The sequence below is a fragment of the Cordyceps javanica genome, chromosome 3 (genome assembly GCF_051103115.1).
Source record: "Cordyceps javanica chromosome 3, complete sequence".
Classification (NCBI taxonomy): Eukaryota; Fungi; Ascomycota; class Sordariomycetes; order Hypocreales; family Cordycipitaceae; genus Cordyceps; species Cordyceps javanica.
Genome location: NC_139297.1, coordinates 5,042,254 through 5,064,973, shown reverse-complemented (window position 1 = coordinate 5,064,973; position 22,720 = coordinate 5,042,254). Strand labels below are relative to the sequence as shown.

Below are 22,720 nucleotides of genomic sequence, written 5' to 3'. Positions count from 1 at the left end.
TCAAATTATATTCGCCAGGTCCGCCCCCTACTTCCGCACATGGCCCCATGGGAACGTGCCGTACTGAGTAACTAATTACTCAGGGATGAGAAACCAGAATCCGGGATCCAAAAAAGCCACACAAGGGGGCCAAGCCAACCGCGCGCAGTGCGCGCGGCTACAGCTAGACTACTTTGACTACCTCTCACTAACGGCTGCTACTCAGTACTATGACCTCAACACCATACTTGAATGGATACATGTATGTAGGGGATTACACGTGAATCTAGGCCAAAGCAGGCCGAGACTCTGGACCGGACCGCGGACGCAACCAGCCAAGTACTAGTAGTTATAGTATTTGGGGGCCGTAAACCGCGGGCTCGGCCTATGCCTTGGCTCGTTGTTGTTGTTGTTGTCTTTCTCATGTGTCTTTTGTCTTGTTGTCTTGCCAAGGCCGTCCCTACCAACTGATACTTGCACGAGGCCAACTAGTTACTCGCAGAACCACCACCACGCTCACAATTGGTGGTGGGTGATGTGTTGCCCTTGCTCTCCCTCTTTTTTTCTTCTCTACTTCCCCGCCGTCTTTGCCCGCCTATACCCCGAAGGACAAATGGTTTTGGGCTGCGGCTCGCACGTGCAAATATACACATTTCCCTGCAGGGATCTTTTCTCCTTTTTTTTTTTTTTTTTTTTTTTCATTCTTTCTTCTCATCATTATCAAACCAAAAATGGGCCGGCCCATGGGGAATAAAACCGGAATGGGGAACGCTTGCAGCTTTTTTCCCCTCAACCAAGCGGATCCCACGCCGAAGCCCCCCTCCCAGGCACAGCAACGGGTGCCACATCCGCAACAAAATACATTGACAAGGCCCATTGTCCTTTTATTTTTATTTATTTATTATTTATTTATTCTACGGATACTATTTTCTCTTCCACTATTCGATATCATCATTTGCTCGCGTGCATGGTGGGTCAAGAATCATGCCTCCCCCTCATCATCTTTTTTTCCCCCTCGTAACTGCCGTCTTTTAAAGCTCTCCGTTTATTATTAGCCCACGCACAATACTCACACCCACAATCTCTTTTTTTCTCTTTTTTCTCTTCTTCTTTTTTTGCTTTCTTTCTTTCTTTTTTTTTTGGCCTTGTTCTCGTTTCTCTCCAGTATCTTCAGCCAAACCAACTGCCAAGCCCGCCTCCTCATTCTTCTACTTCTTCCTCGTTCTCTCTCTCTCCTGCGTGCGTGAGAAGAATGTTTGGCTTTGGCAAGAAAAACGAGCCCGCCGTGGCAGCAACGCCCGCCGACCTCGACGTCGATGTCGAGAACGATGCTTCTGCTCCCCGCAAGACCTGGGCCGCAGCCATGATGCCCGTCTTTGCCTGCGGTTCCGGTCTCTTCTCTGACGGTTACATCAACAATGTGCGCCTTCTCTTCTCCTTCAGTCTCCTCCGCGCTCTTCGCTGACCAAAGGGAATAAAAAAATTCCCCTCTTGTACAGGTCATTGGCTCCGTCAACACAATTCTCACCCGCCAGTACGACGTCGTCTACACCGAGTCCTCGGCCTACCAGTATGTCGCCAGTATCGCCTTCGCCGGCATCGTCGTCGGCCAGCTGCTCTTTGGATTCCTCTCCGACCACTGGTCACGCGCCAACTCGCTCACCCTCTCCACCGTCATCCTCATCGTCTTCACTGCCCTCGCCACCGGCTCCTACTGGAAGGGTGACCCAGCTGGCATGTTCAGCATGCTGACGGCCTGGCGCTTCTTTGTCGGCGTCGGCATCGGAGGTGTGTCTCTTGCGCTGTATCCCCGGATTGCGCAGTCATGCTGATATTTCTTTTGTATTCAGGTGAATACCCTGCTGGCAGTGTGGGAGCAGCCGAATCCACAGGCGAGCTCAAGGCTGGCACCCGCCATCGCTGGTTCATCCTCTTCACCAACACCATGATCAACGGCGGCTTCGTCATTGGCGCCTTTATGCCATGTAAGTCGTCTCTCGCAAGCTTTCTGTTTCCACTTGTCAAAGATGTGGCCGTTGCTAACACGCAAAATCCGCCCGCCCCCAGTCATAATCGCCTCCGGCACCAATAACCACGAAGTCATGTGGCGATGCGCCCTCGGCGTCGGCGTCATCTTCCCTCTGGTGCTCTTGTACCTCCGCGTTAAGCTCGAAGAGCCGGATGATTTCAATAAGAACTCGATGCGTCGCCACACGCCCTACCTCCTCGTCTTTAAGTTTTACGGATTCCGTCTGTTTTGCGTCTCCCTCATCTGGTTCCTCTACAATGTAAGTCTAGTCTTTATTCCCCTCCTCTCTCTCCTCTCTCTCTTTTCTCTCTTTCTCTCTTTCTCTCTTTCTCTCTTTCTCTCTTTCTCTCTTTTCTTTCTCCCCTCTCCTAATCCAATTCTCAGTTCTCCGTATACGCTTTCGGCATCTACTCCTCCACCATCCTCTCCGGCATCTACGGCAAGGATGCTCCGCTCTCCAAGATTTTCGGCTGGAACACCGTCATCAACCTCTTCTACCTCCCCGGCTCCATCATGGGCGCCTTCATCTCGGACTGGATCGGCCCCAAGCACGCCCTCGCCTTTGGCGTCCTGGCCCAGTCGCTGGTCGGCTTCATCATGGCCGGTGTCTACTCCAAAATCTCCAAGCACGTCGCTGCCTTTGCCGTCGTCTACGGCATCTTCCTCTCCCTCGGCGAGATTGGCCCCGGCAACAACATTGGTCTGCTGGCCGCCAAGACGTGCGCCACAGGTGTGCGCGGCCGCTACTACGGTATTGCCGCCGCCGTCGGCAAAATTGGCGCCTTTGTCGGCACCTGGGTCTTTCCGCTTATTAGCAAGGCCGGTGGCAACGACACCGAGTCCGCCCAGTACCCATTTTGGGTCGCATCCAGCCTGTGCGTGCTGTCGGCCGTCATTACGTTGACGCTGCTGCCCACTGTCGGCCAGGATACCATCTCCAAGGAAGACGAGCGCTTCCGTGCCTACCTCGAGAGCCAGGGCTGGGACACAACCCAGCTCGGCATGGGGAAGCCCGCCTCTGACACCCCCGAGGCTGTCGTGGTGGAAAAGACTGCCAGCAAGCAATAGGACGCCAGCGTTGTTGTGTTTGATTAATGATTGTGTTGAATTAATTGGTATGATGCGAGCGTTGCCGTGTTTGATTAATTAGTATGATACGAGAGCGGCTCTTGTTATGCCGCGCTACTATTCTAATCACTACATTGTCTTTGATACGTCTACACTCCAAAAACATTTTTTAAAGAAAGGAACGGTGCCGACATTGATACATGATACACAGACACCTTGTCAACTTAAATCTTCTTGCTATCGCCTACAGACACACTCTCTCTTGGCACGCCGACATTCACCCATTTCAAACAATTGCCATGACTTTGTAAAATTCAACTAGACGCTATCCAGGAAGATATGCAATTTACTACATCTGGCACTGCTGTCCTTGTAAGCCTCCCATGACAACTATACTAGGAAAGACAACAACAACAACTACAACAACAAAGGGGGAGGGCTGCGGTTCACTCCAAATAGAAATCAAAGATGCCTTATTTCCTTTTCGGTTTGTTTCTTTAAATAATCATGGGACTATGCAGGAGGGCCGTTATTCGTATCATCGGGAAACAGATTGGTTGAGTGCCATTGCCATAGGGGCGCGAGGCCGCCAATCTCCTCCTCGGTCAGGTTAGTCAGGTTGAGCTCGGGTACCGTGTGCTCCGGCTGCTGGCTCATGAAGAGCTCGCGCGGCTGGGGCACGACATTGACGGGCACGTTGTGACCCATGATGGAGTAGGAAATGACGGGTGCCATGGGCCCTACGGGGGCATCCCAGAGGTTGGCAATGGCGGGCACACCGTCGGCGACATTCATGTTAAAAATGCCAGTGCCGAGCGGCGGCGGCTGCGCGTAGCGCACGGTCTGCTGCGCGTCTGGTGGGCTGGACTGGGAGGCGTTATCGCGGTGCCGATGGTGAGGGTGGTTAATGGCTTGGCTCGGCTCGATAGGGGGGCGTTGCATGCTCGGCTGCATTGGCTGATAGAAATTGGGGTCGGGCATGGGTATTGGCATATGTGCGGCGGGCTGCTGATGATGCTGCTGCTGATGCTGCTGCTGATACTGCTGCTGATGTTGATGTTGATGTTGATGCTGATGCTGTTGCTGTTGCTGTTGCTGCAATCCTTGTTGAACGTTTGAAATACCAGTCCTTTGCGGCATATGCTGTTGAGACATTTGCGAGGTCTCCATTCGATGCAAAGGCTGCGACAAGGTATGCGCGGCAGCAGAGGCGCTTACATGCGCCGGCATTGGGGGGACCATGACTGGAGCATCGTTGTATGGAGTCAACTTTGCCGAAGAGTTGTTGTACGAGTTCAGTTCCGCAGGAGAAGTAGTGTAAGAACCCATCACTGTAGGAGGGTTACTGTATTCCAACTTGACGACAGGATTGCCATAGGAGTCCAAGTTTGCTGTGGGATCGCTGTAGGAATCCAGTTTTGTCGTGGGACTGTTGTACCCGTCAAGGCTTGCTTGGGGGATATTGTAGTCATCCAGACTTGCTTGAGGCGCAGACGCATAGCTAGCAGTAGAGGCCTGCGGAGTTTCGGAGACTGTGCTCGTAGCAGCAGGCGCGTGGTCTGCTTTAGGAGGTGCGTTGTGCGGCTTCGTGGGGGCGGTGGCTGCTGAGGCCGAGGCTGAAGCATGTTGTGAGGGCGGCACAGCAGCTATCTTTGTGCGCTTCCGGCCTATGTCGCCCGGCTCCTTCGAAGAGCCGGGCTTTTTGAGTTTTTTCGTGAGACGATACAAGATGTCGTGGGACATTTTGGCTGTCTCGGAGATGTTGACCAAAGCTTTGAGCATGGCAGTGGACTCTGCAATGGCTTGCAGAACGTCTTCCTTATTCTCGATGGTGTTGGCATGATCCTTGACCAATGCGGTACACAGAATGGCAGCAGTATCAAAGATGGAAAACACAATAAAATGCAGGCGGCCATCCCTGCCATTAATCTTATCAACCCACTTTCGCTGGGTCTTAAGAAGAATCAAGGAAAAGAAGAGGCCATCTTGGCGGCACTTGAGCTCGTCGACAGGAGAGTTCTTCGTGTATGACTTGACCATGTAATGGCGGATGGGATTCAGGATCAGTAAGCAAGCCATGGTGTACAGGTAGAATCTATGAGGAAAGATCCAAGGATGGACCGAGTCTCTGGACATGTCTGGGTTGTAAAAGTCGTAAATTTTGGGATAACGGCGGACCCAGGCAAGGATGATTTCCTTGTATTCCTGGACTTCCTGCGTTGATATAATATTCTTCGGAGCACCGAAGCGCGTGGCCAGCTCACGCGTAAGCTGAGACTGCATCTTCATGTGCTCCATGGGAGAAGGATTGTAGCCCTCGAGGGTGAGGTCTGGGAGCTCAGCGGTGCAGCCACCACGGTCAATGAGCTTCGGGCGCGACAGACCGGAGGATATTTGCCTAAGGTTCTCTCGGTCAGAAAGTCTCTATCGAGTCGCGACATGTGTACGTGCCAGTCCCAGGTGTCGAGGATACACCAAAGCCGTCGGCGCATCTCGCGGTCAAATTCGGACACTGCGTCGGGTTTTGGCTCAATATGTAGCTCGAGCTCCTTGGCCTCGAGAATGGCCTGGTTCAGAACGTGCCAGGCCTCGACGAAGCGAGCTTCGGCTTTGTACCAGTAGCAGGAGTGTATCAAGCGCTGCACATTCATCATGTGGTAGTGGCCGACAGGAATGACGCCAGACAGCTCACGGACTGCAGCGTGGATCTTGTCGGTGACGGTGTGGATGGGCTCTCCGTAGTCTGTGATGACTGTCTTTTCCAGATCATCGGCAACGTGTTGAACGGTGCAAGCGCAGAGCATGGCAACGAGACAAGTGTATTGCAGGGAGATGGGCTTGCCGTGGGCGCGACGATCCCACCAGATATGATATTCTTGGAGGAAAAGTGGAGGATATATTATGTAGTAGTGATAGTTGACGTCGTTGATGAAGAGCTGAATCAGGTCGTCTTGAGGGTGTTAGATTATGCAAAGGTGAGCAAGTTTGTGGTTGACGTACCCATCAAGCGTCGTTTGGGAAGCAGCTCGATGATGCGATCAAGCTGGGCGGAAGAGCCAAGCTCGACCATGTCCTGCTTCTGCTCTGGAGGGGCATTTTCCTATGGGCTATATGAGAGATGGATCATCAAGAGGCCCGAGAGGACCGATCGGACGGGACTCACCCTGGGGGCGTTATCGATGCCTAGGTTAATAAAGGCGCGTTCAGCAAGGACCTCGAAGACCTGGCCCTCGTTGGCATTGAGACTGGCACGGCTGGCCGGGGTGTCTGGAAAGATGTCTGTCCTGTGAGAGGACGGCGTGGCAGAGTCTGAAGGGAGCGGATTCTCATTGTACCGGCAGCCATCGGGAACCTTGCGACGACGGCAGCTGTCACAGGGCCATTCGCGATTGCACTGCGAAGTAGATGCGTGTTAGCGGATGAAATGAGAAGCAGAGGAAAGTTGAGACTGGCCATCTAGCCAGACATGAGAGCAAAGCGCAACGGTTTCAACGGGGAAGAGTGTAGCATCGCACACAGAGGCGGGAGAGCTGTCGAGATGGAGGTGGAGATGAAGGCTAACTTTGGGGGGAGCGTGGACAATTGGCAGCGCCGCGGGGTGTGAATGGGGTGTGATGTGACAGGGCTCTGGAAAAGGTACGATCGGATCTTGCCTTTTGTTTCCGACGCTGACACTCGACGCAAGCAGATCGGTAATAGCCCGTCTCGCAAAGGACAATATTGGAGCTCATGGCGGATGATTGTTGACGGTTCCTGGAGACGGCCATGAGAGTCCGAGATATTTCGGGGAAGGGGAACGGTTATTTAGGGGTGGGAGATGGGGGGGGGAGTAGGAGTAGGACCCGATCAAGAGCGTACTGGTAGTAGGTAGGTAGCTAGTAGCAACAACAAATGGCAGCGGCCCCGAGGAGGGCGATTGTGGTTGGAGCGGGTGATTTTCCATTGGCGAGGCTGTAAGCCTTGAAGCCTGCGAGCCCACAAGCCCGCGAAGCCGGGACTGAACGCAGCCGATGATTATGGTGGTGGTGGGTGATTTAGGTGGTGGGTGGTGGGGTGACGCAGATGGGTGGGGTCTGAGATACTGGGGGGGGGGGGGGGTTGGCCCAGGCAGGGAGGAGGAATATTGGTATGGGTCGTAATACTTGGCTGGGTCGGTACAGTGGACTAGACGAGGATGAGAGCAAGGTCGAAAAGGAAATAAAATCAAAGGGACATCAAATCACATCATGCTGAATAATTATGAGCAGAAAAGATTCAAAAGGAGTTTTTTTTTTTTTTTTTCATGGGCGATGAGGTATTATGTAAAATATAATCATGTACAGCTTAGTTATGTTTGGTGATGAGGTCAATTGGGTTGGGTATGGCCCGTATGGGTATGGGCATGGGTAGGTAGCTATGCTAGGTGGCTGTGGCTGGCTGGCTGGCAGTGGACCGCGGCCAGACGGGATGGATATGGATAACGAGACGAAGAAAAACAAAAGAGGGGACGGAGGCCGGATTGGCCCGTACGTCGTGGTTGGATTAGGTTGGCGGCTGGCGGGAGAGCAGCGGACGTTTGCGCCAGCTGGCAGGCGGGTAGCAGCTGGCGGAATGTTGTGTGGGCAGTTGGCAGTAAATTGTGCGCAAGACATACTCAGTACTGTGCAGATTACAAACAGAGCAGCCAGCAAACGGAACATGGCAGACTGGCAGACAGGATGACAGACAGACAGACAGACAAACAGACAAACAGACCGCTCGCTACCAATAAGAGCGAAATGGCTCATGTACCAAGGGTAGTAGGGGCATGTACCCACCTTGCTCATCAATACCGCCGTGCATAACGGCGTCCTGCACCGGCAACCACCCACGCTGCACGGTAATTATTGGTACTGCAATCCATCCCCCAACGAAAGTTGGCCGCACGCACACGAGGATCTTCGCTGCAGGCCACGACGGAATGAAACATTTGAAACAGCATGCTACACCAAGTGCATACGCCGGCTCGCACCGTGCTATGTAGGTAGGCTTGCATGTCGCTTGTTGACGAGCAGCGAGGCTCTCGTTACTATGCGGCACTCGCGAGTAACGTACTCGTTGGCTGATTGCCAAGCTGGGTACTGGTAGATACTTAGTACACTGCCAAGACCACGGCTCAAACGACTTGGCTGCGCAATGCTGGGTAGTCGCGGAATGGGAAAACGCTAAAAATAAATAAAGGAAAGACAAAACGAGTACCCGGAAGAGAAGAAGACGAAGAAGAAGAAGAAGAAGAAAATGACGAAAAACACTCACTCGATTAGCTTTCGACCCCGCAAATAGCCGGACCACTAACAGCTAACCTAGGTAGTATCAGTAAACAATAAAGTTACTCTATACAGCCGAGTCGTACCAGTAATCAATTATGCTCCAGGCGCCGGGTAGCCGGTACCAACCCCAACGTCGCTAGCTGTCCATCAATGCACATGCCAATTATCAGCATGTAATTAATTCTGATGAAGTTTCATCAGAGTAGCGTCAAAAGCCGCCCAATCATTTTACTTGTTCCTCTCTCACTCACACACGACCATGCTGGCACATATACTCCGTGCGTGTCCGTTTTTGCGAAATCTCCATTCACAAGCATGCGATTTTCACTTTCCCATGCGTCCGTGTCCCCTTCTTCCGACCCTGGACTGCGTAATTTTCCGATAACTGACCGATTCTCGCATCATCAGCTGTCCACGGCCATCGAATACCCACTCCCACCCTGCGAGATAGACCACCTTGGCGCCGGACCCCTTCCAAGCCACACCTGCGCCAGGCCCAGCCAACCGGCCAACCAGCCAGCGGTTCCAGTGCACCGCACAATCGGTCTCTGATCGCCCGTCGCCGACAACAACAGGGGAGGAGGGGGGGGGAGGGGTCTATTTTGTTTTCGTCATAAATGACAGCATGCCTTGTCTCGGGCGCTTCGCTGCACGTCGAGACGATTCTGGTCAAAACGGTTTTTTTTGTTTCGGGAGAGAGACACGGAGCCCCCCCGCACCGTTGAGCAAAACTTCCCTGTCCAGAGCCGCCGCCGCCGCTCAACGGTCGGTCAGTCGCTCGGTCGTCTCGCATATCCGGACACGATACAGCAATGATTGACGTTGCCAAGTGCTCGATGATGCAAAATAATGCAACGGGCCTTTAGCGATGAGGAAAGGCCCGTCTTTCTGCAGTACCGCCGGGCAGGTAGCTACCCTACCCCAGGCCAGTGACGCACAGACACACAGCGGCTTCGACACTACCAACCCTACACCAACTTTATAGTGGATGCCAGCCTTTGCACAAACAATTTACGTACTTGACTGATATTACTTATCAGGTTCAACCAACTACTCAATTCTCCTTTGTCTGGTTTCTGTCCAGATCGTCGCTTTTCCTCGTTTCTTTATTTTTCTTTTTTCTTTTCTTGCTCTATTTTAATCTCGCTTCCTCTACTCCAATCTCACTGTCGCATCTCCCGAGTCATGACGCCCCTTATTATGGCCCCCCGGGTAGCTGGTGCTGCAGCACGTTAGACTGTATCAAGCTGTAGATCGCCCGCCCGACCTCGCGTCGCAAGTAATCGTCATCGTGACCCAAAGACACGACAGAAAAAAAACATCATACGTGTCTGAATCTCATCAGCCCCATCCATATCAACGGCCATTTTTTTCTTTGTTGAACCACATTTTCACCCATGCGAACCCCGCCGTTGGCGTTGTAGCATTCACCAACGCACAACTTTTCTTGGCATGGTGATGCCGTTGCGCGACCCGCGTCAGCGCAGCGCAACCACGACGGCCGCTGGCACCGCACCCTCTTCCTCCTCCAACACGGACGAACCCAATCTTCCCAATGTCGCTGCCCGGCCCCGCACCAGTCTTGATTCACGTCCTCCCGGGCCTCATGTGACCTATCATATCACCGGTGAGGCTGCTGCTGCTGCTGCTCCTGCTGCTACCGGCGCCGCGTCGCGGCTCTCGCCGCCCACCATCCCCGTCCACTCTCGCTCCGACACGGACGTGCCGCCCCTCTCGCGCGATGCCTACCAACAGCAGCGACCGAGCAGCGCCACGAGCCCGACGTCCCCGGGCAAAGGCATCGGCAGTGGTGCCGCCGGGCTGAGGCGCCGCCGCAGCAGTCGGGCCCCCACGTTTCGCACTTTTGACGGCGGCGGCGGCGGCGGCGACGACGATGATGACGAGTTCGAGATGCCCTTTGCCGGCGCCGGCTTGGGTTGGCATCCCGGCGCCGAGCCCGGTTACGACCCCAAACTACCAGACGGCGGGCACGCCTCGGTGCCCCAGCTGAGCGCCCCCTGTGAGATTACCGTGGTGGACTACGCGCTGGACCGCATGGAGCAGTGGCACTTTGGCAACGACGGCTTCGTCGAGTTCCTGCAGCGACCCAAGGAGGCCTGGGCCAGGTGTCGCTGGATCAACATCAACGGCCTCAGCTGGGACGTCATCCAGGCCGTCGGCTCGACCAAGGGCCTGCACAAGCTCGCCATTGAGGACATTATGAACCTGCGCAACCGAACCAAGGTCGACTGGTACGACGCACCACCTTTCCATTGACTCTCCCCTGCTCCCATCATTGTATTCTAATCGCGGTCACAGGTATCCCCAGCACGCATTCATCATCATGACGCTGCAGAAGCTCGTCCACGTCGTCGACTCCGACGCGGATAGTGTCAGCTCCGCCAGTAGCTCCTCCTCCTCCCGCACCACCCTGGCCGCGATCCGCCAATTCTTCGGCGGCGGCGGCGACTTCGGCCACTCTCCCAGCGCTGACCCGGAAAAGAGGCGCGGCTCGGACGCATCAGCACCCGCCGCGCCGCCCTACGCCACCCTGCCCGAGACCAGCATGCTGCGGACACTGCAGCGGTACCAGGCTAGCGGCAACGAGGCCCGCACGCAGTTCATGGAGGCGCACTCGTCCCTCGCGCCCTACAGCATGGCCGTGGCCGCCGAGCAGGTGTCCATCTTCCTGACCGCCGACAACACCGTCATCTCCTTCTTCGAGGCCTCGGCCGCCGACGTCGAGAGGCCCATTGTCAAGCGCCTCAGCACGCCCGGCACCAGCCTGCGCGACTCGTGCGACGCCTCGCTGCTCGTCCAGGGCATCATGGACGCCATCATCGACCTCGCCATCCCGCTCACGGCCGCCTACACGGACATACTCGGCGACCTCGAGCTCGACGTCATCTCGGCCCCCAGCATCCGCCAGAGCAGGCGTCTCTACATCTGCATCAGCGAGATCAACAAGATGCTGCGCTTCCTGCTGCCCATTGACAACCTGGTCAACGTGCTGCGCGATCACCGCACATTCATGACGCAGGAGCAGGCCGCCCGCGAGCTCACCAACCCGGCCACCGGCGTCCTCGTCACCCCCATGACGCACACATACCTCGGCGACGTGCTCGACCACTGCATCATCATCACCGAGTCGCTGCAGCAGCTCAAGCAGTCGTCCGAGAACCTCATCAACCTCATATTCAACACCATCACCGCCAACCAGAACGAGTCCATGAAGCAGCTGACCACCGTCACCATTATTTTCTTGCCGCTGACATTCATCACTGGTTTCTTTGGTCAAAACTTCGAAGACTTTCCCGAGATCAAAAAGGGAATCTGGTACTTGTACGTTTTCCCACGCATCGGCAGCTTCTAAATATGCTGTGCTTTATTTGTTTCTTTTTTTTTTCTGGTCTTTTTTGCTAATCACTTTTGAAAATAGCTGGGCCTGTGCGGTGCCGACGGTGGTTGCCACCATCATCATTTTGATGCGAGAAATGATTTACAATTGGGGTGTCAGCGTCGTCCAGCGCAAGCGAATCATGTCAATACGAAAGAAGCGGCGGCGGCGTCGTGCTATTTCGAGGTGATTTTTTAGCATGTCTGTGTTTTCTGGTCTGATGTAATATAAGCGTTTGAATTCTATGAGCAACCATTTCCGGCTGTGTTGGTAATTGCAGCAGTACTTTTTAGCTAGATATCAACTTGTTTGTTGACTTGCCATCAGCCCAAACTATGACAGCCGAATGCACATTGACTGAAAAAGGGCCGAGCACGAGAATTGTGATCTTGTTGATAAATGTCTAAATGCTACAGAATCTTGCCAACTAGTATATGTGGTTCAGCTAGATTAAATGGACTACATCTGGAATTCTTACTCTTCACTACCCGGGAGGTTGCTGCCTACACTAGTTAACTAGCAGATGTTAACTATTAGTTGATCCAGCCGACCCACCGTGACACTTCTGCCTTGCACATCGTCGCACTAGTAACAAACAGCATTTATTTAAGCCAGCTCGCATCGAGCCCTCACAGCGGCCATCTGCTTCTCTCAATGGACTCAGCGAATGATGAAAAATTGCGATAACTCGCTGCCATGAGCCAATCGCGGGCTAAAACGCCGGATAATGATGCCGAGCGCGAAGAAGAGATTCAATACGGCTCCCACGAAGCCCGACAAGACCTGGACGAAAAGTAGAACCTCTTCAGCCCATACATCCACACCTCACGCTGACCTCCCCCGTTCAGATATCCCAACAGGCCACATAATTTTGCCAAGACGCTTCTGTTTTCGGACCTCTACACGGAGCTCTTCAATCCGCTCAATGAAAACAAGCGCCAGCCCACCGGCGGTGTCGTCCGCAAAAAGGGCCCCCGCGGACAGACGCAGCTCTCGCCGCAGGAGCAGCGGCGGCACATCATCGACCGCTTCATCGGGCGCTGGCGCAAGGAGGTCGGCCCGGACTTTTACCCCGCGCTGCGTCTCATCCTACCGGACAAGGACCGCGACCGCGGCGTCTACGGGCTGAAGGAGAACGCCATCGGAAAGCTGCTCGTCAAGCTGATGAAGATTGACAAGAACTCCGAGGACGGCTACAACCTGCTGCACTGGAAGCTGCCGGGCCAGACCATGGCCGCGCGGCTCGCAGGCGACTTTGCGGGTCGCTGCTTCGAGGCCCTCTCCAAGCGCCCCATGCGCACGGAGTCGGGCACCATGACGATCGCCGAGGTGAACGAGCAGCTCGACAAGCTGGCGGCGTCGGCGGGCGAGAGCGAGAATCTGCGCGTCTTCGAGACGTTTTACAATCGCATGAACGCCGAGGAGATGCTGTGGCTGATCCGCATCGTCCTGCGCCAGATGAAGGTCGGCGCGACGGAAAAGACGCTGCTGCACCTGTGGCACCCGGACGGCGAGACGCTCTTCAGCGTATCGTCGAGCCTGCGCCGAGTGTGCTGGGAGCTCTACGATCCGGCCGTGCGGCTCGAGTCCGACGGCGCGGGCGTCACGCTGATGCAGTGCTTCCAGCCGCAGCTGGCGCAGTTCCAGACGCCAGCGTCCTTCAAGAAGATGATTGACCTGCTGCGACCGACGGTGGACGACCCCGAATTCTGGATCGAAGAGAAGCTCGACGGCGAGCGCATGCAGATGCATATGATGCAGGATCCGAGCACCCCCGGTGGCAAGCGCTTTTGCTTCTGGTCGCGCAAGGCCAAGGAGTACACGTACCTCTACGGCCACGGCTTCCAGGACGACAATTCCAGCCTGACGCGCCATCTTAGAAGCGCCTTTGCCTCCGGCGTGCGCAATATCATTCTCGACGGTGAGATGATCACCTGGGACATGAGCGTCGACAAGATGGTTCCTTTCGGTACGCTCAAGACGGCCGCGCTCGCCGAGCAGCAGAACCGCTCGGGCTCGGACTCGTCTGGCCACCGCCCGCTGTTCCGCGTCTTCGACATCCTGTACCTCAACGACAAGCAGCTGACGCAGTACACGCTGCGCGACCGCCACAATGCGCTGGAAAAGGCCGTCAAGCCCGTTCACAGACGCCTCGAGATCCACGGCTATACGCGTGCCACCTCGCCCGACGCCATCGAGCCGCTGCTGCGCGAGGTCGTTGCTAACGCGTCCGAGGGCCTGGTGCTCAAGAACCCGCGGTCCATGTACCGCCTCAACAGCCGCAACGACGACTGGCTCAAGGTCAAGCCCGAGTACATGTCCGAGTTTGGCGAGTCGCTGGACTGCGTCGTCATCGGCGGGTACTACGGCTCCGGCAAGCGCGGCGGCACGCTTTCGAGCTTCTTGTGCGGCCTGCGCGCGTCGCCCAACCAGATCCAGGCCGGCGCGCACCCGGAGAAGTGCTTCAGCTTCTTCAAGGTCGGCGGCGGCTTCCGCGCCGAGGACTACGCCGAGATCCGGCACCGCACCGAGGGCAAGTGGATCGATTGGGACGCGCGCAACCCGCCGTCCGAGTTTGTGGAGCTCGGCGGCGGTGAGACCAAGCAGCTCGAGCGCCCCGACGTGTGGATTCGGCCGCGCGACTCGGTTGTCGTCTCCGTCAAGGCGGCGAGCGTGGGTCCTTCGGACTCGTTCGCGCGGGGCTACACCCTGCGCTTCCCGCGCTTCCGACGCCTGCGGCTGGACCGCGAGTGGGACAGCGCTCTCTCCGTCGACGAGTTCCAGAGCCTCAGGCAGCACGCCGACGAGGAGTCGAGGGAGAAGGCCATGACCATGGAGAGTCGCAAGCGCCACAAGCCGAAGCGCCTAAAGCGTGAGGTCGTCATTGTCGGCGTCGGCGGCGACAGCCAGGGCCCGCCACCGCCACCCAAGACCACTGCGGCGACGAAGCTCTTTGACAGCATCGAGTTTTGCGTCCTCTCCGAGTCCCTCAAACCCTTCAAGCGCACGAAAGCGCAGCTCGAGACCATCATCAAGGAAAATGGCGGCGTCGTGTCGCAGCGCGCCGCCCCAGGCACCGCCATGGTTCTCGTCGCCGACAAGAAGGTGGTCAAGGTCGCCAGCTTGGTCAAGCAGGGGGGCGTTGACATTATACGGCCCCGTTGGATCCAGGACTGTTTAACGCAGCTCCAGGCCAACTCGGAGGCCCGCACCGACACCGATGCCGATGCCGATACCTTCTTGCTCCCGTACGAGGAGTCGCATCTGTTTCACGCGACTGACGCGCTCAGACACGTGGCGGCGCAGAACACGGACCAGTACGGCGACAGCTACGCGCGGGACCTGCCGCTCGAGGAGCTGCGGGTGCTGATGCGCGACATGCCCAAGATTGAGGATGGCCAGGGGCAGGTGACCTTTGACAAGAGCCGGTTCCTGGAGGAGCTGGAGGAGAGAGGAAGAGGTCTGTCGGCGCAGCTGCGGAGCATGATGTTTCAGCGGTGCGTGGTTTACTTTTATTGCGCGAGGGACGATGACGACGATGATAATAATGGCATGGCAGACGCAGAGCGGTTGGCGAGATATGTACGATATGGAGGCGGCCTGTGTGTGGACGGACTGGAGAGCGAGGGACTTACGCATGTTGTGCTGGTTGGACAGGGCCTGTATGCCGTGGACGCGTTGCGGCGCGAACTAAGCACGAGGGCAAAGCTGCCACGTCTGGTGCGTGGTAGCTGGGTCGAGACATGCTGGAGGGAGAGGTCGCTCATCGACGAGGAACAGTATAGTGCATAAAACGTATATAGTCCAATTTTTTGCCTTTTTTGTATACATTCATGATGCTTTACAACCCCTCCTGGCCGCGTCGACTTTTTCATTTCCCAATCGTCAAGAAAAGCCTGTCGCCCACGTCGCCCAGCCCGGGCTTCACCATGCCCTCCTTTGTGAGCTCCGAGTCGACGGCGGCGACCCACAGCTCGGTGCCCTCGGGCCACTCCTGGGCGGCCTGGCGGATGCCGTCGGCGGCGCCGAGGACGCTGAGGACCAGGACCCTGCGGGCGCCCCATTCGCGGAGGGTCTGGACGGCGGCGGCGCAGGTGCCGCCGGTGGCGATGATGGGGTCGACGAGGATGGCGAGCGACGAGCCGGCGGCACCGGCACCGGCACCGGCGCCGTCGGCCGGCACATGATGCGGCAGGTTGTTGTAGTACTCGACGGGGTCGAGCGTCGAGGGCTCGCGGTACATGCCGAGGTGGTGCACGGGGACGAGACGAGGAAGCATTGTCTGGACGGCTGCACAAGAGGGAGAGAAGGGGTCAGAGTTAGCCTCGAGAAGAACGGCGGGTATGGAGCGAGCTGGAGAGGGGGGTATGAAAGAGGGGGGGCACGACACGTACCGTCAACCATGGCGAGACCGGAGCGCAGAATAGGAACGATGCACATTGTGCTGGGCGTGACGTCGGTGGTTTCGTACTCGGCGCCAATAGGGCTTTGATCCTGCAAACCCTTTGTCAGTTTTTTTTTCATGAAATGTATACGGTGAATAGAAATGACCACGGCGACGACGACGACGACGATGATGGCGTACCTTAGGCCCGGCCACGGCGGTTAGCGACTTAGCGAGCGCCTCGCAGGCGATGATGAGGGATATTTCATGGACAAGGGCGTTTGTCTCGCGCGAGCTGGTCGACTTGGAGCGCAGCTGGCTAATCTTGGCCTGCAGACAGGGATGCTGCGAGATGTGGACGTTGGGCGGGAGATTGGAAGCCATGTCTTTTTGGCCGTCTATGGATATTTTCGTCTTTTTTTTTTCTCTTTTTTTAAAAGACTGCTCTATCTAAACGGGACAACGGTTTAGCTGGAGATTTTGGAGATTTCTGGCCCAAAGAGCTCGGTCAGAGAGTGAAAGCGGGGGAAAGCAAACGGAATGGCGAAAGAAGCTGTAGATGCAAAGAGGAGAGAAGAGGGGAAGACCAAGATAAGGTCCCCAATTGTCTGTCACCTGGGCTGTACCTTTGGAGGTGGGGGGTTTGCTGTTTCTTTTTTTGGGGCCCAGCCGATGCGGAGGCGGGGCGGAGGGGCCGCTTTGGGCCGGGACGATCGGGGAGGGGGGAGGGGGGAGGAGGGGTTGCGCGGAAGATGCCGATGTTGTGACAAGGCTGGCATGACTGAAATGACTGGGTTGATAAAGGAAGAGAGAGACATACAGAGAGAGGAAGATGTGGCGGAAAGGTATATTAAAAGTCGCTTGTCATTTTTTTCGTATTCAGGTTGGCTTTGCTCTGTGAGGCTTTTGGGGAACTCGATGCAGGTAGCCAGCAGCATGAGGACAAAGGAAGACATGGAGGAAAGAAGATGGCAAGCCGCAGAAAAAAACCAGGATCGGTACGCTTATGCGAAGCAACACACAACGACTTGATTACTTCCCCTACTGTTAGTCCAACTGTCACCCCTTGACTTGATTCGTTAGCGCAAGTCCGGCCCGATTTTAGATGAAGCAGCCACTCCAACGCTGACCTCGTTTTACAGAACAGAAACGTCGCGAAACGGTGTGAATTCGAAGATGCAGGTAGACTGCGGAAAGTCTTTAAGTGTTCTCCTCCCGAACGCTATCGATGTAGTCAGGGGTTATCTGGCACCGGTTCTCCAAACAGAAGCTCCTGCTTTCTAATCGCCACACAATCATCGACGGACACAAACATGTACATATATATATAAACTGGAAATTACAAGAATGATTGTTATTCTAAAAACACTCCGAATCGCATCGCAATCACAGCTTATAGCGTCAAGTCTGCAACCCGACTCATCTTCGCGTGGCCAGAAGCATATACACGGGCCACTCTGCCGTGACCTGGCCGCCAAACTCGTCCTCAATCACCCGCTCGAGCTCCGCCCACGGTGGCAGGGTCCACGTGTCGTCCGCCAGCGGCAGCGTGGTCGTGCGCAGGAACCCGCGGAGCCAGCTGACGTCGACCTGGCGCCGCCAGCCGGGGTCCTCGAGGTACTCCTCCGTCTCGCCCTCGCCGACGCGGCGCGGGTTCTCGGCGAACTCGCCCGCGCGCGTGAAGCGGTACGGCGTGGGGTCCCCCGGGCGCACGTTGACGTGCCAGCGTCGCACGTCGCGGAAGTGCGCCGCGGGCACGGCGACGCCCTCGTAGCCGGCGTAGCAGTTGCGGATGCCCGCCAGGATGGCGTCGCTGAGCGCGCCCTCGGCGTGCAGCCGGCTCATGACGGCCTCGGTCGCCGTCAGCCACAGCGCGTCCAGCCGCGGGCTCTGCGGGAAGTTGACGCGGAAGGCCTGCATGCAGCACGCCAGCGTGCCCCCGGGCCGCAGCGTCGCCGCCAGGTTGGCCATGACGACCGGCGCGTCGGTCCAGTGCAGCGCATTGCACACGACGGCCATGTCCACCGACGACGGGCCCGGCCACTGTACCTCGGCCGGCGCCTGCAGGAACGTGAACTTGTCGGCCGGCTGCAGCCGCGCGCGCGCAATGGCAATGTTGGCCTCGCCCGGATCGGACACGTAGGTGTGCGCAAAGACTTGCGAGAGGAAGGCGGCGCCGGTTCCGGAGCCTGCTGGCGGGTTAGTACGGAATTTTGATTTGCCCCTCGTAGCCGAGTTTCTTTCTGAAAAGAAGAAAGGAAAATGCTAGGGAGTGCTTACCGGCACCAATGTCGTGGGCAACGTCGAGCTTGCCGCCGTGCGCCTCATGGTACTTGATCCACGACGCAAACATGGACGGCGGGAGCATGGGTCGGTAGCTGTGGTAGTCGTCCCACGACGATATTGTGAACGGGTATTTGCGGTCCTCGGCCTCGAATCCAGCACCGTCAACTGACTTTTGCGAGCGTTTTCTGCGACCGAATGGGTCTGTAAAGTATCTAGTGATGTCGGCGAGCATCATCTTGGGCGACGGCGGGTATTTTCTTTCCAAGGGGTCAAAAAGTTGAGAGAAGCATTCTGTGCTGGAAACATCGGCCAGCAAGAATAAAAAAGGCCTCCCGCCCATTAACATTTTATATTTCCCTCGCTCCCTCCCCTTGTCTTATCCAATGCCTCAATCGTCCTCTGGTGTAAGCAGGCCGACAACTTCACATGCGGGCCACCGGTGGAGCGTAAGCAGATGCGACATGGCTAGCACGGACTCTGATCGATTAGCCTATGAAAGAGCGGCAGCACGGCAGTTGTGGCGATTAAGAGTATCCCTCTGACCGGAAGTTATGATTGATGTGCCCGTGGCTGATTATCGTCTCTTCCGTTCCGAAACACGACTCTGCAGCGAGGTGACGACTCAGCAATCGGCTCCCGCTGCTTTCCCAGGGAAGTCAGTCAGCGCACACTCCGATAAAGACAGCCAATTTCCCATTTCGAATGAACATGGCAATGTTGCCCACCTTGTCGCCTGCGAAACTCTTGTGGCCTTGAATTGGTCCATGCCATCCCTGACCAGCATTGCCACCAAGAGGGACCGCGTGCAAACGGATGACCAATGGTGCAATTCCCCGCATCACGTTTGCTGACAAGACGCAGATCTCGCTGCAACATCTACAAATTAGTAGATATTGGTCGGTCTTTGCAATAAGCGAGTTGCGCTAATTTAATGTGAGAACGGTTGGGGCGTCTGGAACTTCGGTGTGCGGGTGTGTAGGAGTGAGTGTCTGCTGTGCTGTGGCGCGTGGAGAGGGGAGCTGACTGATTGTGTACACTCTGACATGTCGCAACCTAACTGATTCAGAAGAACCGAAAGAAAAAGAGAGGAAAAAAAATAGCAATGTTCGGTTAGAGAATGTATAGTTAGATATAGTTTATACAAGACTCAAGGACAAGAAGGGTTTATCTCCAGATCGGGAAACCGACAGCCTTCTGGTCCTTACTGAGCACCCGTCTCCACCAAACACGCCAAAAAGGTATTCCCGCCATTTCCGTGTGTAAAAATGTTGATCCCAAGAGCCTCACCCTAAACAACAACCAACCCTCCCGCACCACGAAAGCGAGTCCCCTGCCGCAATCGCACCAACCTAGTGTCCCATGGCCTCCGCTGCCGCTGCTGGCTCGGGCGACCGTGCCGCGGCCACCGCAGACGCTACCGCCGAACCGCCATACGACGTCCCCGACCGGTACGAGGATCTCGACGAAGTGGCCGCGACCGGCGACACGCTCGACGACATTCGACACGGCGAGGCCCAGCAGCAGCAGCAGCAGCAGCAGCAGCAGCAGACTCCGCCGCCCGAGGAGAAAGCCCACGAGGCCGTCCAAGTCTCGCGCCTCGCCACGCAGCTCTACACGCTCTCGTACCTCGTCTTCTTCTCCCTCCTCGGCACCCTCGCGCGCGTCGGCCTCTCCCACCTGACGACGTATCCCGGCGCGCCGACCATCTTCCCGACGCTGTGGGCCAACGTCGGCGGCAGCCTCGTCATGGGCTTCCTGGCCGAGGACCGGAAGCTGTTCCGCCACGAGTGGGGAGGCCCGTCCACCTACGACCGGCTCCTCCGCAAGGCCGCCGCCGATGAGGAGACGGCGACGGCGACGGCGACAGACGGGCGCGGTGGCGGTGGCGGCGGCCCATCCATTGACCTCGCGGCGGCCAAAAAGGCACACCTGGCGACCAAGAAGACGATCCCGCTCTACGTCGGCCTCGCTACGGGCTTCTGCGGCAGCTTCACCAGCTTCTCCACGTTTATCCGCGACGTCTTCCTCGCGCTGTCCAACGACATGGTCAGCCCCGACCTGCACGGCCTGTCCGCGCCCGGCCGCCGCAGCGGCGGCTACTCGGTCATGGCATTGCTGGCCGTCATCATCGAGACGGTCGGCCTGTCGCTCGGCGCCTACCGCGTCGGCGTGCACCTCGGCGCCGCGCTCGAGCCGTACACGCCGTCGATCCCGTTTCGCCTCGCGCGCGGCGTGCTCGACCGGCTCGCCGTCCTCCTCGGCTGGGGCTGCTGGCTCGGCGCCGTCTTCCTGGCCGTCTTCCCGCCGCACGATCACTGGCGCGGCACCGTCGTCTTCGCCCTCGTCTTCGCCCCGCTCGGCACCCTCGCGCGCTTCTACCTGGCCATGCTCCTCAACGCCCGGCGGCCGTCGTTTCCGCTCGGCACCTTTGCGGCCAACGTCCTCGGCACCGCCGTCCTCGGCATGGCGTGGGACATTGCGCACTCGGCTGCCGGCGGCGGCGGCGTGCTGGGGTGCCAGCTGCTGCAGGGCGTCGAGGACGGCTTCTGCGGGTGCCTAACGACCGTGTCGACGTGGGTGGCGGAGCTGAGCAGCCTCCGCCGCAGGAGCGCGTACGTGTACGGCACAGCCAGTGTTGTGCTGTCCACGGCGCTGATGATTGTCATCATGGGGAGCCTGCGGTGGACGCAAGGCTTTGCGCCGCTACAGTGCCATCCCTGAGCGAGCATCTTGTATTGTATTCTGTTTCACCCCCACTTCGATACCCGTGAGAGGCGTGCTCTCATATGATTGTATGATAGGCAAGAAGATGGTTTCATAAATACGCTGGCTCAAACGGAGCTATAGACAGAGGTAATACTATTTTGCCACACCCACAATCGAACGCTCACATCCCCAAAAGTGCCATGAGCCGTTTACCTTGCCACGTTGGTGTCTAATTCGGTCTAACGTGCTCCCCCCCCAAAACCATCCATACCTTCTCATGCGCACAAGCGGTTGTTGCCGCAGGACAACCCCGCACAGCACGGCACACCATTGTTGCAAAACTGGCCGCGCCCGACGCACGACGAGCACAGCCGGTTGTTGCCGCAGTACAGGCCGTTGCAGCAGGGGACGCCGTTGTTGCAGAACTGGCCCTGCCCGACGCACGAGGAGCACAGCCGGTTGCTGCCGCAGTACAGGCCGTTGCAGCACGGCACGCCGTTGTTGCAGAACTGGCCCTGCCCGACGCACGACGAGCACAGCCGGTTGTTGCCGCAGTAGAGGTTATTGCAGCACGGCACGCCGTTGTTGCAGAACTGGCCCTGCCCGACGCACGACGAGCACAGCCTGTTGTTTCCGCAGTAGAGGTTGTTGCAGCACGGCACGCCCGTGTTGCAGAACTGGCCCTGCCCGATGCAGCGCTTGTCGAGGCCGGCGTCGGCGACGAACTCAAGTGCGGCGACGGGCTCGGGCTCGGGCTCAGCGACGGGGCTGGCGATGACGGCGCCGAGAAGCGCCGAGACGAGAAGCACAGTCACCTTATACATTTGTGGTCTTGGTAGCAAGCCTCTTCTTTTGATGTAAGATCAGTGAATAACAAAGTTTAGAATAAAGTTGATCTCAAGGTAGAAGCTCACCGGGGGGACAATCTTCGGTTTGACGCCACGGGGGGGAGGAAGGCGTTTACTTATAGGCTTTGTTGACGGACGGTCAGCCCTGGCACAAGGCGCGGGAGGGTCGATGAACTTTCTTCCCTTGCCTTCTCCGAGAGTCAAGTCGAGACCGTTCGATGGCGCCGCGCCTCATCTGCGGGCCGCCCGCCTCGTGGTCCCCTTTCGTCACTCGTACGGGCATGTCGGCAAAAAAGCGCCGCGATTGGAGAGCGGCAGGCTTCCGGGGGTGGGCCACGATGCCGTCCAGCATGTATGCCGACTGAGGCTGAGAGGGCGGAGCCGCTGATCGAGTGTCGCATTGGGCAGGTTCGCGACGACCCGGAGTCGGCGAGCTTCCGAGCACCGCAATCTTGAAAAAAAGCGAATATCGTAAAAAGAAAGAAAAGCCCCTCGTGACGTTTGCCCTTTTTTTTTCACTTTCTCGTTTCGGATTGTTAGCGTCGCGTTGGTTGGAAAGGGGAATGAGCTATACACGTGGCTCGAGAGTGGCCTATTATACAGCTTTTTGTGCCTGGCCGGATAATGAGTCATGGTTTTTGTCATCTCTGGGCATCGTCAAAGCCCGGTTTGCTTATAAGATCCAAAACCCTCCGCGGTCGCCTTGCTGCCAGGAGACTGTTCAGCGTGGCACTC

The 22,720-nt window shown here is 57.0% G+C and overlaps 8 protein-coding genes across 8 annotated transcripts; 4 read left to right on the top strand and 4 right to left on the bottom strand.

Moving 5' to 3' along the window:
• Positions 1-1,231: 1,231 nt before the first annotated feature.
• On the top strand, positions 1,232-3,076 carry V2A60_005710 (uncharacterized protein; the record flags this gene model as incomplete). The annotated part of the gene is made up of 5 exons (XM_083257017.1): positions 1,232-1,399; positions 1,479-1,767; positions 1,830-1,964; positions 2,047-2,267; positions 2,393-3,076. 5 exons carry the CDS (start codon positions 1,232-1,234, stop codon positions 3,074-3,076), a joined length of 1,497 nt encoding a protein of 498 aa, XP_083113143.1.
• Positions 3,077-3,589: 513 nt separating this feature from the next.
• On the bottom strand, positions 3,590-6,843 carry V2A60_005709 (fungal specific transcription factor domain-containing protein; the record flags this gene model as incomplete). The annotated part of the gene is made up of 5 exons (XM_083257016.1): positions 3,590-5,474; positions 5,528-6,026; positions 6,077-6,176; positions 6,240-6,470; positions 6,793-6,843. The coding sequence occupies 5 exons, from the start codon at positions 6,841-6,843 to the stop codon at positions 3,590-3,592; spliced, it is 2,766 nt and encodes a 921-aa protein (XP_083113142.1).
• Positions 6,844-9,822: 2,979 nt separating this feature from the next.
• On the top strand, positions 9,823-11,951 carry V2A60_005708 (uncharacterized protein; the record flags this gene model as incomplete). The annotated part of the gene is made up of 3 exons (XM_083257015.1): positions 9,823-10,616; positions 10,684-11,706; positions 11,804-11,951. 3 exons carry the CDS (start codon positions 9,823-9,825, stop codon positions 11,949-11,951), a joined length of 1,965 nt encoding a protein of 654 aa, XP_083113141.1.
• A 506-nt stretch (positions 11,952-12,457) lies between these two features.
• On the top strand, positions 12,458-15,553 carry V2A60_005707 (uncharacterized protein; the record flags this gene model as incomplete). Its single annotated transcript, XM_083257014.1, has 2 exons — positions 12,458-12,555; positions 12,610-15,553. The coding sequence occupies 2 exons, from the start codon at positions 12,458-12,460 to the stop codon at positions 15,551-15,553; spliced, it is 3,042 nt and encodes a 1,013-aa protein (XP_083113140.1).
• Positions 15,554-15,632: 79 nt separating this feature from the next.
• On the bottom strand, positions 15,633-16,529 carry V2A60_005706 (uracil phosphoribosyltransferase; the record flags this gene model as incomplete). The annotated part of the gene is made up of 3 exons (XM_083257013.1): positions 15,633-16,051; positions 16,156-16,255; positions 16,347-16,529. The coding sequence occupies 3 exons, from the start codon at positions 16,527-16,529 to the stop codon at positions 15,633-15,635; spliced, it is 702 nt and encodes a 233-aa protein (XP_083113139.1).
• Positions 16,530-17,564: 1,035 nt separating this feature from the next.
• V2A60_005705 (class I SAM-dependent methyltransferase) lies at positions 17,565-18,666 on the bottom strand (the record flags this gene model as incomplete). Its single annotated transcript, XM_083257012.1, has 2 exons — positions 17,565-18,334; positions 18,426-18,666. The coding sequence occupies 2 exons, from the start codon at positions 18,664-18,666 to the stop codon at positions 17,565-17,567; spliced, it is 1,011 nt and encodes a 336-aa protein (XP_083113138.1).
• A 1,124-nt stretch (positions 18,667-19,790) lies between these two features.
• On the top strand, positions 19,791-21,152 carry V2A60_005704 (CrcB-like protein-domain-containing protein; the record flags this gene model as incomplete). Its single annotated transcript, XM_083257011.1, has 1 exon — positions 19,791-21,152. The coding sequence occupies one exon, from the start codon at positions 19,791-19,793 to the stop codon at positions 21,150-21,152; it is 1,362 nt and encodes a 453-aa protein (XP_083113137.1).
• Positions 21,153-21,412: 260 nt separating this feature from the next.
• Positions 21,413-21,961, bottom strand: V2A60_005703 (uncharacterized protein; the record flags this gene model as incomplete). The annotated part of the gene is made up of 1 exon (XM_083257010.1): positions 21,413-21,961. The coding sequence occupies one exon, from the start codon at positions 21,959-21,961 to the stop codon at positions 21,413-21,415; it is 549 nt and encodes a 182-aa protein (XP_083113136.1).
• Positions 21,962-22,720: the final 759 nt, after the last annotated feature.